The sequence below is a fragment of the Orbicella faveolata genome, unplaced genomic scaffold (genome assembly GCF_042242905.1).
Source record: "Orbicella faveolata isolate gen_17 unplaced genomic scaffold, um_ofav_v1 contig_12, whole genome shotgun sequence".
NCBI classification, from domain to species: domain Eukaryota; kingdom Metazoa; phylum Cnidaria; class Anthozoa; order Scleractinia; family Merulinidae; genus Orbicella; species Orbicella faveolata.
This window is the reverse complement of record NW_028301539.1, coordinates 13,005,433-13,021,049: the sequence shown is the minus strand read 5'-3', so window position 1 is coordinate 13,021,049 and position 15,617 is coordinate 13,005,433. Positions and strand designations below refer to the sequence as shown.

At 39.9% G+C, this 15,617-nt stretch overlaps 2 protein-coding genes across 4 annotated transcripts in view; one reads left to right on the top strand and one right to left on the bottom strand.

Annotated features, from left to right (window-relative positions):
- LOC110055076 (endothelin-converting enzyme homolog) overlaps positions 1 to 3,204 on the bottom strand; it is a 104,067-nt gene extending 100,863 nt beyond the window's left edge. For all 3 annotated transcript variants that reach the window (XM_089282475.1, XM_089282477.1, XM_089282476.1), the window contains exon 1: positions 2,605 to 3,204. In XM_089282475.1, coding sequence (XP_089138601.1) covers positions 2,605 to 2,896 — 292 coding nt within the window. In that variant the 5' untranslated portion in view covers positions 2,897 to 3,204. The remainder of the gene's footprint in view (positions 1 to 2,604) is intronic.
- Positions 3,205 to 3,314: 110 nt separating this feature from the next.
- LOC149116725 (uncharacterized) lies at positions 3,315 to 9,533 on the top strand. The gene is made up of 2 exons (XM_089282479.1): positions 3,315 to 4,249; positions 7,383 to 9,533. Exons 1-2 carry the CDS (start codon positions 4,085 to 4,087, stop codon positions 7,593 to 7,595), a joined length of 378 nt encoding a protein of 125 aa, XP_089138605.1. The 5' UTR covers positions 3,315 to 4,084; the 3' UTR covers positions 7,596 to 9,533.
- The last annotated feature ends 6,084 nt before the right edge of the window (positions 9,534 to 15,617 follow it).

Below are 15,617 nucleotides of genomic sequence, written 5' to 3'. Positions count from 1 at the left end.
CCAGCTTCTAGAAGAACAGGGATTATGGTTGTTATGCACAGGTCTGGGATAAATGTTGAACTGTTCCAGCCTCATAGTACTGTAGTGCTGTAGCCACATCCAAAGCAAGTGTATACAGATTCTGTCAACATCTGAGTGGAGTTCAGCCTCCACATTTGCTAAGTTTTACAACTAACCTGTTGATGTCGATAACAACTTTGCAGAAAATGTTTGAAATCTGTAGAGTAAGGGATTATTGTGTCATAGATACTCTGCAGACAAAGTGTTGTGTTACAGAATATGCATGGATTCTGTGTGGAATTTTTCAAAAGTGTGCAGTGTGCTTTGAAGTCTCATGTAAGACCTCAATGCGGTGACAGAATAGAATTTGAAAATGAAACGAGACTTACCTGTAAGTTGAAGTTTGATTGGAGTTCTATCCGTCACCAAGCATTGAGGGATTACATTCCATTCAATCAAACTTCAAGTTTCTGTTAAGTCTCGTTTAATTTTCAAATTCTTCCGCATTACCCGATTAGAACTGCGTTCTCTTGAACGCAGATACAGGTAATCATAACTTTTGAAAGAAGCAAAAACTAAAATTTTCCCGACACGAAAAGCATTGAAAATTCGCCGGAAACGAACTCAAAAGTTGTGCTTCACCTGAGGCCGCCCAGACATTGAATACGATTAATACGTGAAATTACGCTGTGGGCGATTGCGTTACAATTTTAGCCGTTTATAAGACGATGTATCAGAATGCTTCGAAAATTACTCTAAATGCTACGTGTAGAAAATAATTTGAATAAAATGGTTTACCCTATATTTGCATTGCGTTATTTTGATGTCTCTGGGTTCCTAGAGGTGGTTTAGAGCCATTTAAGCGAGTTTTACTTTCTGGCGGTTTGCTTCCCCTAAAGAGAAACGTTTCTCTTAGGGGAACCAAACCGCCAGAAAGTAAAACTCGCCAAAATGGCTCTAAACCACCTCCAGGAACCCAGAGACATCCGTTGACAGCTCTCAATTGGCCGAGGTAATTAATGCAGAGACGTTTTTCGTTCATAACTTTGAATCAATCTTTTTTCATAGAATTTTTTTATTGAAAGATCCCAATAAGATCTATCTGAAAAAGCGAAAAACAATTTTTTGAAAAACTGTGAATTTTGAGGTATACTGATTAAAGAACCATTGTGGCTTTCAGAAAGGTGTTTTCGTTTCTTTCCAACACAGAAATGGGTCCTTTCTTTGTTTCTTTTCCTCGGTCCAAGGACGTTTTTCTGTTTGGAATTTTCCTCTAGAAAGCAAGCGTAAAGGGCCTCTATTTGCAAATTTTGTGAAATGCGCGATGTAAACAACACCAAATAACATGAAATACGAGCTCCAAAATGAGCGTTTGCAGCGAAAATTTCGCCTGGCGGTTTCCTCGATTTAAGCGATTATGACACCTTCCTGATTTATTAACTTCATTTAAGAATACGTTTTTTCTGAATAACTCAGCCGCTTTTTGAGATTTTTAAATTTTTTCTTTTGTAAACATTAGATAAAATGACTGACTCCAGTTTTGTGAAACAAAAGAAAAAACGATTTTTTGTGCCCTTGAAGGTGGGAAGTAACGTATTACATGGAAGTGACGTATTACATGGGGCATACTTCTACTTCGTGACCTTTAAACGTGGTGCACGTTTCATGAACAGGAAATTCTCTAAGAGAAGAGAGGCCAAATTACCTCTCATATATATTTCTGGCCCAATATATAATTAAAAGTTTAACTGATTACTGGCCGACTACCGGATGACGTTCTTTGACTAGCCCACTGACGTTCATGGCATTTATCCAGAACTTCTCAGTTACTAACTCTGCTAACGGAAACAAGAAGAAATTCCAGTGCAGGCTGGATGCTAAGTCTGGCTCCTCTCAGATTTATTCTGATGAACGGTCGTTGACCTTATAAGGCCTGACTTTACAACAGTGTGTAGAAAGTTAATGATTAAGTGAAGGCTTTGAGTAGAAATCTTTGACAACATACAAACAGTTCTGAAAGAGATAGGACCCTTCCTCTTTTCCTATTGGACAAAAAATGCGCGTCTTCGATAACAAAATAATAATTTAGCAGTTTAAAAAGAGGCACTAAAAATTATGTACTAATAACAAAGCTGTTTTCCATGAATGCCGTGTCTTTATGAATTCAAGATTGAGCAAGATTTACTAGCCTAGATTGGAGATTTTGTGTATATTTTACAGTTTTTATGTTTATATTTTAGCTACAGATCTCCCTACGCAACCCCGCATTAGCTTTTCGCTCTTGTCCTGTTCATCGAGGTTATCTATCCATTCATCCATTGTTGTGACCACCGCCGTGATCATATCCCTTTAATATTTCAGGAAAATTGGCTTAGCCGAGGCGGGCTAACCCTCTACAAATAAGGGACACTCAGCTAAAAATAAAGTGCCCAAGATTATCCACCGCAACATTGGGAGGTGAATTATTGCTCTAATATCGATGCCTCCAGTATCAAATTAATGAAGCAAGGGTTACTTAAGTTGGTGTGACTTACATTTGGTAGATTTCTTTTCAGTGGCACGAAAATAAATCAGATTTGCCCGGGGATTTACCAACGCTCTTACCTGATGCGGCATGTAGGCATTCTGCTGTCCAGCATGATCCTCCATAATATTTTTCTGGTGCCGGTGACCGTGAAGGTGATTCGACTCGTTTGTCTGCAGCTGCTGCCTTGGGTCTTGATCGCTCAATCAAGTAGAGATTCAGTAGAATAAGACAACATATGATCAGCAGAGCGATGGCAAGAATTAGAGGTTTCACAAGCGTTGAACATCTCTTCGTTTCTTTAACCTCCAGCAACACAGACGTTGTCCTTCTCCTTGCCTTGTGATCCTCACAAGTCTTTGTTTCATCCATCAAAAGTCGGTTTCGCTCGACAGATTATGGTTTCGCCGTTTGATTTATTTTGATTCCGTCGTCAGGGTACCTAAGCCCACTTAAGCTGACAAGATTCACCGCTAGACGACAGATGCTACTGGTAATAGTACTTTTGACAAAGGCGATTTTGTTCAGTTAACCCTAAGGTGAAGAACTCTATTCATTTCCAGTGTTCACGTATGTGATACTTAGTGACGTCACAGCTCTAATGCCAGCCTTCTTTCATACGTAAGACATGCAAGCACGCCAACGCGACTAGCCACATTAACTACGAAGATTGTCTAGGAAAAGATCATTTTGTTATCTAGAACAAGGATTATGTACTTCTTATTTGTGGCAAACATCTAGCAAACGAACTAGACTCGATTCCAAAAACCAGACTAACAGATCAACAGAAACCTATGCGAGCCTTCTCTTCAGATTATTCTTGGCTCGAAAGAGAAATAATTCTGCGAGTGATCAATTCACGCCTGATTACGATCAGTATATCATATTCACTACAATAAAGCAGGGCAGAAGATTAAGAAATAATTACGCTTGTCAGTTTGCAATAATTTCTATATTAGACATGAAGAGTTTACTAAGTTACGGTGATGAAAAACCTACTAGTAGCACTGTAGTAAGCACTTGAAATTTTCATTTGGATGTCAAATTTCGTTTCGGTCAGTTCGGATAAAAAATACTGAGCAGAAGTAAAACATTGGCTGTCAACCAAGATCGAACCAAGAGCACTGACACTTGAAACGTATGGCAATTGGAAAATTGCCATGTAATGAGATACACCTGAGGTTATTTACCCGTAGTTTCTGAGTGGGAGGGCCGGACGGACGGACGGAACGACCCGACCCAACTCAGAGCATAACTTTCCTTTATTGCACATACTTTTATTGAGAAACGGTAGCCGTCGAGCCATGCTTAGACCTTCAGGACATATCGAAAAGAGAAACATATCGCAAGAGAAGAAGTATTTCTGCGCCAGATAACTCTTTATATGCCCCTAACCATCATATCAAAAATTGACCCCCAAAAAACAGTTGCCGAAATGATCCACAGACAGGAAATCACCCAGGAATGATCCCCAAGTAATTTTCAGAAGTGAATGGTGAGTAAAGATCTCGGAATCACTACAGAACACTGAAAATAAAGATAGTAAGTAGAAACAATAGAATGTACTTCGGAGCCAATCAGCACAACAGAAATATACTTTGTGGTCTCTCGGGAATACTTCGTATCAACAATGATTTGCCGATAATCCTCGACGACCAACGAAAATCTCGGCTTCCTCGTGGAGTGGTTTACTCCTGTATCAGCTTCTCTCTGGGATTGATCGAGGTGAGTGTCTTATATTTTGCAACATTAACTTCTCACAGTTTTCATGTTTTGTTTCTAATAGATCAGATGAAAGGTTGTGTGAGTATTATTCAGCTTTTAAGGACGGTGACCCCAAATCAAGTTTAATGAACCTGTACTTAAACCAGGAACACCAGAATAGCAGCATATCGCTAACCACTAACTGTTAACGTCTTCCAGCTGAAAAACTAGCTGTTATCTGTCGAAAACTATACCGAAATCCAACTGTAAACATGTTCCTGCAGATGGAGTAGTGCGAGCGCAAAACAAGTGCGAGATACGCAAATGTCTTACTTACTGGGGAGGTGACAGGACAAAATGTAACGGGCACCGTAAAAGTTTTCAAAAAAGATCAATAACTTTAAAAAAAGCGTGGTTACCCCTACATTTTATGATATCAAATGGAAGTGGCAAGCCTATTCAATAAGTGACTAGTTTCTGCCAGTGAGCAAAAGGTATTTAGGCTGCATTTTAGCTGAACCAGAGGAAGTCTGAGACGCTAAAAGCGCTGGTGCGACGATTTTGTCATTAAAAACATACCTAAAATGGTTTTTATGGTACCATTTATCATGCAGTTTTAAGATCTTTATAAATGTGTTTGCTTTTCTGTATGTAAAAGCGAATTCTAAGGAAATTTGTGAGGAAATGTCCTTTCCTTCTTTTTTTCAGAAAAAATGCTGATGTCAGCATTTTTGTAGAGATTCAAGGCTAATTATCTCGGAAAGATGCGTGGCTACCCCAATTTTTCTATGTGGATTCTTATAGCCCTTGCAAAGATCTACTTCAGTTTTCCGCGTGGTCCTAACCTGGCGCAAAAACCTTTGTATTTAGTAGGCACCGTCCTTAAGTAGATATGTACGACGAATTTCTTCGGTATATCGGCGACCTGATTTGACGACGCTTGCAAAACAACATGAACGCTTTTCGATGCTCCTTAAGCAACACGTGCGTTTGCCGATACTCCATAATATGGAAATTCTTGAAGTGCCCGTGAAATGAAAAATAATTGCTGCTTATTTAAAAGGCTTTTCAAAATACAGAAGAATGGCATTTTCCTTTTTGGAATATTTTTTTAACCCGGAGATTGCGAAAGCATTCTTTTTACCCGGAGATTGCGTGAGCAATCTTTTGGGTTTTAGTTGTGGTGCAGATTATGCAAATGATATGCAAATGATGTCCTTCCAGCATCCCTAAACCTTTTTGGGGTAATTCTGCTGACCAGTAGATAAAGCTCCTGAAATCACTGTATTAGTCAATATTGCAGGCACATGTATCGTTTTACATTTCTAGGTCAAGGTCTATATGACAGTGATTGTTGCACTAGAAATGGAAACTTGTTTTGTTTGCTTTCTGGGTATAGTTCATTTGACATTTCTATCACAATTCTAATCTTAAATTAACAGTTAACAGTTAACAGAAAGGGTTTTGCACTTCCGACGTTTTCATTTAGGGCGGGTTTTAAGTCCTGTATTATCTGTTCAAAATCCACTTTACACCTTTTGGTGTTCATTTACAAAAAATATCCATTCATTTGTGTTCAAATTTGTTTCATTATGGTTAATATACTGTCATTAACACCAATATGACATTCATTTGCGCGTAAGGAACGTTCAAGAATAACATTTGCATATGTATTAACATTCAAAATCATCAAAAGATAAACAACATCTTCCCTTGACATTCATTGACTGTAAATGTATTTTCAGTTTTGTCGGAAAAAAATTCGTTGTCACGAAACGACAATCATGTACACTTTTGGAGTATCCTTTTTCAACAAAAGACTTTCAATAATACAGTTTGCATGAGCACTCACAATCAATTGCATTATTATACAACCATATCCGTGAAGGTGACAATCTTAAGTACGGTGAGACAAACATTACAGCCATAATAACATTTATTTTTGGAAGAGAGAATATCAAATTTGCTGAAGAATTTATCGGCATCGTGGCAAATATGTTTGCATGCAACGATACCATTGTCTGCATTTAGGCCTTGATTATCCTTTCGCTGTGTTCAAATGGGATTCTATTTCTTCGTGGCATTTGTGGGGAAATCTTACTGTCACCTTATCACATGTATACTGTAGTGCGCCCTCTGAGTTGTACGCAAAAGGTTCGTAAGAGGCTGAATGTATATCTGCAAGGGGAGGAATGTGAAAATACGATTAATAAAAGGTACACACGGTCCCTAGTTCTATAATCAAATTTTCGAGGAAAATTGGGCGCGATATCTCTGTTCAAAAGAATTACGCGAATGAGCTATTGTTTTTTTAGGTGAAAACACGGTAATTTCTATCTCAACGTACTAAAGATTGTCACCTTCACGAATATGGTTGTATAATAATGCAATAGCCCTTTTCATGGTTAATTTTTCCATGTAATCCAACGTGGATGCGAGGCAATTTCGGGCTAAAACTACAAAATAGCCCGAAATTGCCTCACATACATGTTAGATTTTATTGTAATGTAAATTAGCAAAGGTAACCGTGAAAAGGGCTATTGATTGTGAGTGCTCGTGCAAATTCTGTTAATGACAGTCTTTAGTTGAAAAAGGATTGTCCAAAAGTTTAAATGATTGTCGTTTCGTGACAACGAATTTTTTTTCGACAAAACTGAAAATACATTTACAGCCAATGAATGTCAAAGGAAGCTATTGTTTATCTTTTGATGATTTTGAATGTTGATACATATGCAAGTGTTATCCTTGAACGTTCCTTACGCGCAAATGTAGGTCATATTGGTGTTAATGAGAGTATATTGACCATAATGAAACAAATTTGGACTCAAATGAATGGATATTTTCTGTAAATGAACAGCAAAAGGTGTAATGCAGTCGACTCTATCTGATCTGAAGAATTCCTTGCTTCAAAATGGTTATCGGAGAGGCGTTATTAACTACAACGTTAATGATGTACTGAACAAAGGACAGGCCTTCAGAACCTACTCTCACAGTTCCAAGAAAGATGTAATCCTTGTTTTACCTTATTTAGGTTTCCATAGCCATGCTATTACACGCCGATTAAAATCTTGTGTCGATAAGTTTTATGGTTTCGTCAACCTCAGGGTTATTTTTCAGAACACTCGCAGAATTAAGTCTTTCTTTCCTTACACAGATCGTTTCAACCGCTCGCAGAAATCGAAGATTGTCTGCAAAGCCAGTTGCTGGGATTGTGATGCTTTCTACATCGGTAAAACCAAAAGAAGATTGCATGACGGAAAGACGGAGCACTTCAAAGCTTTCACTCAAGTCAGTCACGCCTCCGCTGTTGCTGATCATTCAACTTCTACCCGTCACAACATCAAATGGGACCATTTTGCGATCCTAGCAAGTGGTCAATGTGATTTACAGTGTCAAATCAAGGAAACATTGTTAATACGGGACTTAAAACCGGCCCTAAATGAAAACGTCGGTAGTGAAAAACTCTTCTTTATTAATTCACCCCGGATGTAGTTTCTTTTGTTCATTGTTGTCTAGCTAGTCACCAATACCTCGCTTTAGTTTTAGTCTTTTAAAATCGTCATATTTTGTAGCCATCACTTCTGAAGATGTATGTTGTAGCATGCGAAACGTCAAGTTTAAGGACGGTGCCTACTTTTGTTAGTGCGCAAACGTTCTGCGCATCACGCAAGGCATGGTTCAAGAGCCACGCGCGCGCTGGGTTGACATTGATGCAATCAACTACGCTACCAAGTACATGATTAATTAAAATGAAAGCAGAATTTTCCTACTGTGGCCAAATCAAGTTTTATGAACCTGTACTTACACCATTAACACCAGAACAGTGGCGTATCGCTAACCATTCAATGTTAACGTCTTCAGCTGAAAAACTGGCTGTTATCTACCGAAAATTATACTGAAATCCAACTGTAAACATGTACCTGCAGATGGCGTAGTGCGCGCGCAAAACAAGAGCGAGATACGCAAATGTCTTACTTACTGGGGAGGTGACAGGAAAAAATGTAACAGGCACCGTAAAAGTTTTCAAAAAAGATCAATAACTTGAAAAAAACGGGTGGCTACCCCTACATTTTATGTTATGAAATGGAAGTGGCAAGCCTATTCAACACGTGATTAGTTTCTGGTTGTGAGCTAAAGGTATTTAGACTGTATTTTAGCTGAACCAGGGGAAGGGTGTCAGAGACGCTAAAAGCGCTGTTGCAACGATTTTGTTATTAAAAACATGCCAAAAATGATTTTTATGTTACCATTTACCTTGTAGTTTTAAGATTTAACAAGAAATAAAATGCAAACAGCGGCAACAAACATAACACATGAGCTACGCATGGTTTGGAACAACAATCTAAAATTTTCTTGACGTTTCGCATGCTACAGCACGCATCTTCAGAAGTGGCGGTTACAAAAAAAACGAAAAATTTAAAACTTAAAAATACAAAGCGAGGTACTGGTAACTAACTAACCAATAACGAAAACAAAAGGTGATAGCTAATAAAGTGAGAGCTTTTCACTGCTAGCATTGTCATTAAGTCATTATGTTTCTTTTATTTACAATGTAAATCACATTGTCCACTAGCTAAGACCTCGAAATGGTCCCATTTGATGTTATCGCCGGTGGAGATTGCGTGATCAGCAACAGCGGAAGCGTGACCCACTTGCGTAAGGGCTTTAAAATGCTCGACCTTTCTGTCATGCAGTCGTTGCTTTGTTTTGCCGATATAGAAAGCCGTCACAATCCCAGCAGCTGGCTTTGTATACGACTTTAGATTTTTGCGAGCGATTTAAACGATTTTTGTAAGGAAAAAAGGACTTAACTCGGCAAGTGTTCTGAAAAATCAACCTAAGACTGACGAAACCAAAAAAATTATTAACACAAGATTTAAGACTGCGTTTAAAAATTTCGCTTCGGAAACCTAAATAAGGAAGCACAAGGATTACATCTCTCTTGGGAACCGTGGTAACAGTTTCGGAAGGTCTGTTCCTATGCTTGTTTAAGACATCATTCATATTGAAGGAAATTATGCCTTTCGGGTAACCATTTAGAAGCAGTGTTTTCTTTAGATCAGAGAGAGCAGCCTGTAATGAAGAAAATGTAGAACAGATGCGAAAACAGCGATAAGTGAGAGTGCGGATCAGATTGATTTTGTACTTTCTTGGTGTGAAAGAATCCCACTTGGTGTAAAGACCTGTGAAGGTCTTTTTTCGGTGTACTGTTGTAGAAAAGGCATTTTGATGGCGTTTGATGAGGACATCTAAGAATGGGATCTCTTGGTTTTCTTCGAGTTCTATAGTAAATTTGATATTGGGATGCCTGTTGTTGAGGTAATGTAGAAAACTTGTAGCTTTGTCCTTATTGTCAAACAAGGAGAAAGTGTCATCTACATATCGAAACCAAATGGATGGACAGGCCACTGTATTACTCACCCACTGCTCCTCGAAATGGCACAGAAAAATGTTAGCTAAAACAGGACCCAATGGTGACCCCATAGCAACACCATCAACCTGACCATAATATTGTCCGTCAAATATGAAGTGGCTTTTCTTCGTTGCAAACTCAAGCAAAGTTTTAAGGGCTGGTCGTGGTAATCTTGGAGGCTCAGGGAGAGAGTACAACTTATTGAGACAAATTTGAATTGTTTCATCAAGCGGTACATTAGTGAACAAGGAACACACATCAAAGGAACACATAATTTGATTGTTATGTTTATGAGACTTTCAGCTTTGTGGACATGGGGCCCTTTCCAAATTGAAACGCCACTGAATTCTTCGATTCTCCATTTCTTCCCTGACTAACGGGTGACCATAAAGAACACGTAGTTCCTTGTCGATGCCCTTAAATGTTTTAGCGTTGTCCAATACCATTAACTACTTTACCCAGCATTTTTAAATCTCTTTCACTCTTTGTATTCAAGAATTCATTGATCCCTGTATTGGCTAATTTTGGGGTAGGTTCTTTAAAGATGCCTCCAACAATTTCATCACTTGTACATTCGAGGTTAGTAACGTGGCAATAACGATAGGGTCTAAAAGTACTCACGAGTGACCACGAGTGACCACGAGTGAGATTACATCAAAAAATGTCAGTGATGTTATTATGACGTCATCAAGAAGTCATTGTGAGGTCATATCACTAAATAATGACCTCACCCACCACACTGAGGGTATTTACTGGTGTAGTAATCAAAGATTGGAACAGTGGCCGTGTTTCACAATTCAATTTTTTTCCTTTTCAAATATTAGCTGCTTTTTTATTTGTGCAAGGGAAGAAAAATTCGCCCGAGTTTACTAAAAACTGCGCGCGGACTTTGCATGCTTTGTGTGATCGAATAACAGATAAACCATTCTGGCCTGAAAATACGGCCTTTTGGCAACCTACAAAACTAGGTGGAAAATCTCGTACAGACTGGACTTGGATTGCGTTACACAGCGTAAACGTAACTAGTGATCACTAGTGTAACTAGAACATGTCCGATAATTTTTAGCGACGACTCAAGATAAAGGAGGTGTCTCCTCTATGTCCTTTCCTTCCTCCCCGGAGATGTTTAAAATCGTGGTATGTGGACTATAGATTTCAGATTGAATGCCATAAAATGAAAGGGAAACCCAAAATTTGAAAGTAAATTGAAAACAAGTTGAAACATAAATTTTGCGAGGTGCAGCTAGGCAAATGGCCACGATTTGTTGTCAGAAAACTAACTTAACCCCGAACTGTACAGCTTACCAAAACACCGTGATTTGTGGTCAGAATGGTTTATTCGACGTTCCAAGGTTAACATTTTTCAATTGTGAAAACAGGACGTAAACTCGCGAAATTTAAACAAATACAAACACAGGGCATGTACTAAAACCCGAAACAACGAAACAAAACGACCAAAACGAAACGACCGAAATGAGCGAAACGAGCGAAACGAAACCGCCGAAACGAGGGAAACGAGCGAAACGAGTAAAATAATGAGTAAATAAACGAAAAAGTTAAAAAAAAAACAGCCTTGATCTCTGGCACGTTCCTATGGCAGCCTGATCCCGTACCCATCGTTACCGTCTCAAACCTGAAAGATGGATGAGCGCAAGGGTGTCGACGACGACCACGAAGACATCGAGAAAAAGGTGAGTATTTTTCACATTTTGAATGGCATTCTAGCTAAAACAAGAAATGTAATTTTAAATAAAGGTTTCCTAGTCGTATCGTGGATTCTTAGGCGGTGGCGAATCGACAACGCCGAGCCCAGGATGTACGGAAACACAATCCCAAGAGTAGTCGTGAAGAGCTGAGCGCCTAATAAGAAATTGCTCTGAGAGCTGCAGGAGTCACGAACGCCTGACGTTAATATGATTAAAGCCTGTCAAGTCGCCCTCGTTTTTCTTTAGAGATATATATTAAAGAAAGTCCTGGTTCGCACGAAGAATGCTGCAAAGTCATTCTCGAAAAGACCATTCGATTCGCCACCGTCTAAGAATTCACGATACGACCAGAAAACCTTTCTTTAAAATTAGATTTCTTGTTTTAGCTAGAATACCATTCAGAATGTGAAAATACCCACCTTTTTCTCGATGTCTTCCTGCCCGACACGCTTGCGCTCATCCACCTTTCAGGTTTGTGATGTCATAATGTCACACATGTGGCTTAAGAGCAGGATCTGGGTACGAGATCCGGCTGCCATAGTGACGTGCTAGAGATTAAGGCTTTTTTTAAACTTATTTATTTACTTACTATTTTACTCGTTTCGGTCGTTTCGCTTGTTTCGGTGGTTTCAGTAGTTTCGTTCCGGTCGTTTCGTTTCGTTGTTTCGGGTTTTAGTACATGCCCAAACGCAGGGTAAAAATGTTTGGCGACGCCCTGTCTGGTGGGTCGGCTGGCCGAAATTGCGAAACTTAATTTCTCAAGAAATATTTTATAAGTTTTGGCGTTCTGAAATTGAACGTTCACTTGCGGAAACAAATCTTAAAGAAATGCTTTTACTGGAAGTTTATAGTTCCCTAGAAAGCTTATAGTTTGACAAGTTTAATTCATTCGTTAGTAGTTCAACGGATGTTACTAAAATTAGTAACGGGGAACGGGGAACGGGGAACGGGGAACGGGGAACGGGGAACGGGGAACGGGGAACGGGGAACGGGGAACGGGGAACCGGGAACGGGAGTCTGGGAACGTGTGTATAGCGGTAACCCGCCTAAGAATTCAACATGGCGGACAAAGGAAAAGAAAAGGGAACAATTTGGGGAAATGTAAGGAAGTGTTACGGTGACAAACTTTAGTTTCTACCGGCTGTGCCTCAAAGCCCAATATGGTACTGAGAAAAACAAAACATGAAATAGCGCCTGGGGAGAAAATCGAATCGGTATTATCACATGGTACCCCAGTCGGTCAGTACAAAATGCAGACTGCAGACCGGGTACAAAATGCAGACTAGATACAAAATGCAGCCTGCACACTGGGTACAAAACGCAGACAGAGAATGAAGACTGTTTTCCGTCTGATACGTGACATGTCATCTAAACACATACCGAGTGTCACGCAGGCGCTTTTCCGCGGTCATCTTTCACCAACATTAGCATCATTGTGGAATATTCCCTGGTCGTTTCTTCATATATTTTGTCTTTAACAAAGCGTCCGGCCACATGTTATTTATCTGCTGCTCACCTGATTTGCCAGCTCACTTGCCGATCTCCGAAAGGCCCCCTTTCTAGCTTCCGAATGCGAAGACAGCGGACGACCCACGTTCAATGCTCATATGTTATGTCACTTGTCCTCGATATCATATTGCGTGTTGCTATTTTTAAATATTGATATGACAGCTCGCGCACAAAGTGAGAAGATATGAGTAGACTATGAAGGCTTGAAATTGTAAGAAATACTGTGGCCTGACCGATTGGCGGACGTAGCTTGTGATAATACCGGATAATACCGATTCGATTTTCACCCCAGGCGCCATTTCATGCTTTGTTTATTCCAGTACCAATCGGACTCTGCTCTAACAAGAACATAATGGGCCATGATCTGGTGGCACAGCTGGTAGAAACTCACGTTAACAACCGTAACACTTCCTCACATTTCCCCAAATTGTTCCCTTTTCTTTTCTTTTCTTTTGTCCGCCATGTTGAATTTTCACGCGGGTTACCGCTGTCCACTCGTTCCCAGACTCCCGTTCCCGGTTCCCCGTTCCCCGTTACCAGTTTTAGTAACATCCGATATTTTAAGATAGTGTGACCGCAAGTTTGTTTTTCACTTCTGAGCACGTGCAGGGTGTCGCCGAAGAATCGTCGGAAATGTCATCGTGGCATAAAGGAAAAGTGAACTGTCACAGAAGCCAAATCTTTGTTTACGGGGAGCTAGGAAATTTCCCCCAAGAAATCGATTGTGACTAAAACGGGGAACGGGGAACGGGGAACGGGGAACGGGGAACGGAAAACCGGCAACGGGGAACCGGGAACGGGAACAAGTGCACAGCGGTGATTACCATAAGAATTCAAAATGGCGGACGGAACGCCGTAAAGAGCGTAAACACTGATATGAAAGCGGTCAGTACAAAATGCAGACTGCAGACTGCTCACCGGGTACCGAAATGCAGACTAGGTTCAAAATGCAGACTGCAGACCGGGTACAAAGTGCAGACCACGTACAAAATAAAGACTGCAGACTGGATACAAAACGCAGACTGAGAATAGAGACTGTTTTTTCGTCAAGAACGTTATAACATGTGATTTTATAATTTACCAGGTGTCACTCAACCGCTTTCCCCCGGTTATCTTCGACTGTTGTTTTCGTCCAATAAGTGATATCATGCTGTAACATGTCATTTTATGAATTACCAAGTGTTCTCGGTGGTCATCTTCCAGATTGGGGATTATTCTTGGCCATATTCTTTCTTTACTAGAATTTCAAGCCTTCAAAGTCATAGTCTTCACACTTTGCGCGCGGGATTTAAGTATTAAAACAACACGTAAAAATATCTAAGAACAAGTGAATTGGAAACTTGTAGCAAATTAAAGAACTACTGAGTGTCAAAGTTCCCTACACGTGTAGTGTGTCTTAAATACAAATGAAGAATACTTGACGAATTCTTATGGAAAAAAGCGAAGCGTCATTTTCGCGACTGGTCATTTGTTTAATTTTGTTGTTGCTGTTTGGTAACTAGTTAGCTACACATTTATTAATATGTGACAATCACTGTGTGGTTCACCCTTGGACATTCAAAATATATGAAGACGAAGGAACAGTTTGGCTTTAAGTCTTCTTCCATTTTTCCTTTCCTATAAATTTCTTGACCCCGTGAAGAGCCAGCATTCTGCCTACAAAATGATTGATCTTTGCTCCTTGAAAATTGCGTGACTTGGGTTTACTTCTGACCTCGCGTGCGATGTGAGAAGACTATATATATGTGAAATATGTGTGTTTTTCAGCTTCATGTTTAGTTAGCAAAATTCTTATGAAGTGACTCAAGTAAGGTAATGTTTCTTTACATCGACAAGTCCACAAGAAAGATTTTCCTAAAATTATTATGTAATTAAATAGATCCATCTCCTCCTCAAAAGACCCAACAAGAACATCGCAGATTGCGTGACACCTAGTAAGTTATAAAATCACGTTATCACGTATTTCACAAAAAACAGTCTTCATTCTCAGTCTGCGTTTTGTACCTAGTCTGCAGTCTGCAGTCTGCATTTGTACCTGGTCTGCATTTTGCACCCGGTCTGCAGTGTGCATTTTGTACTGACCGAATATAAAAGGGAAGCTGGTCGTCGTTTGAGTGTAATAAGACGAATCGCTTTTATTTTTAAATTGGCTAGGCAAAGTGTTCGAAGATTGGGTTTCTATCGAACCTGCAATGTATGTCAGAGAAAAACTAAATCTATGAAGTCAACATTCCAAGGTAAACCCTTCACTTCCATATCCCGCTGTTTCAGCCTGTTTGCTCCGAAGAGCGCGTGTTCATAACTGGTTGCCAGACCTTTTTCTTTTCCTCTGTCCGCCATTTTAAATTGTCAGGCGGGTTAACGCTGTACACTCGTCCCCAGACTCCCGTTCCCGGTTCCCCGTTCCCAGATTCCCAGTTTTAGTAACATTCCAAAAAATCTTCGCACAGAAAAAATGCCCAGACTTTTTGCCACAAAAAGTCAATGGCCCGAGGTCCATGATTGATAAGTCCACCTTCTTAGAGGAAGGGGGGGGGGGGGATGGTGGGGGTGGGATAACAACAACCAAGGTTTTCTCTTTCCTTTTGAAAAAAAACATTCACCATTTTCACTTAATTTCGTTATCGCGCCTCACTCTTCGCACAGAAACTAACGATGATCACTGCAAAAACCATCCGCGTTAAGGCTTCTAGGCCTCTTGTTACATATGCAAATGGTTAGACGCTCAAGTCTTCTCGGATAAGGACTATAAACCGTAGGC

Bases quoted from the DNA above. Each gene is read 5' to 3' on its own strand.
- LOC149116725 (XM_089282479.1), top strand. From the start codon at position 4,085: ATGTACTTCGGAGCCAATCAGCACAACAGAAATATACTTTGTGGTCTC. The intron at 4,250-7,382 runs GTGAGTGTCTTA...TTCCTTACACAG, and splicing joins TCTCTCTGGGATTGATCGAG to ATCGTTTCAACCGCTCGCAG.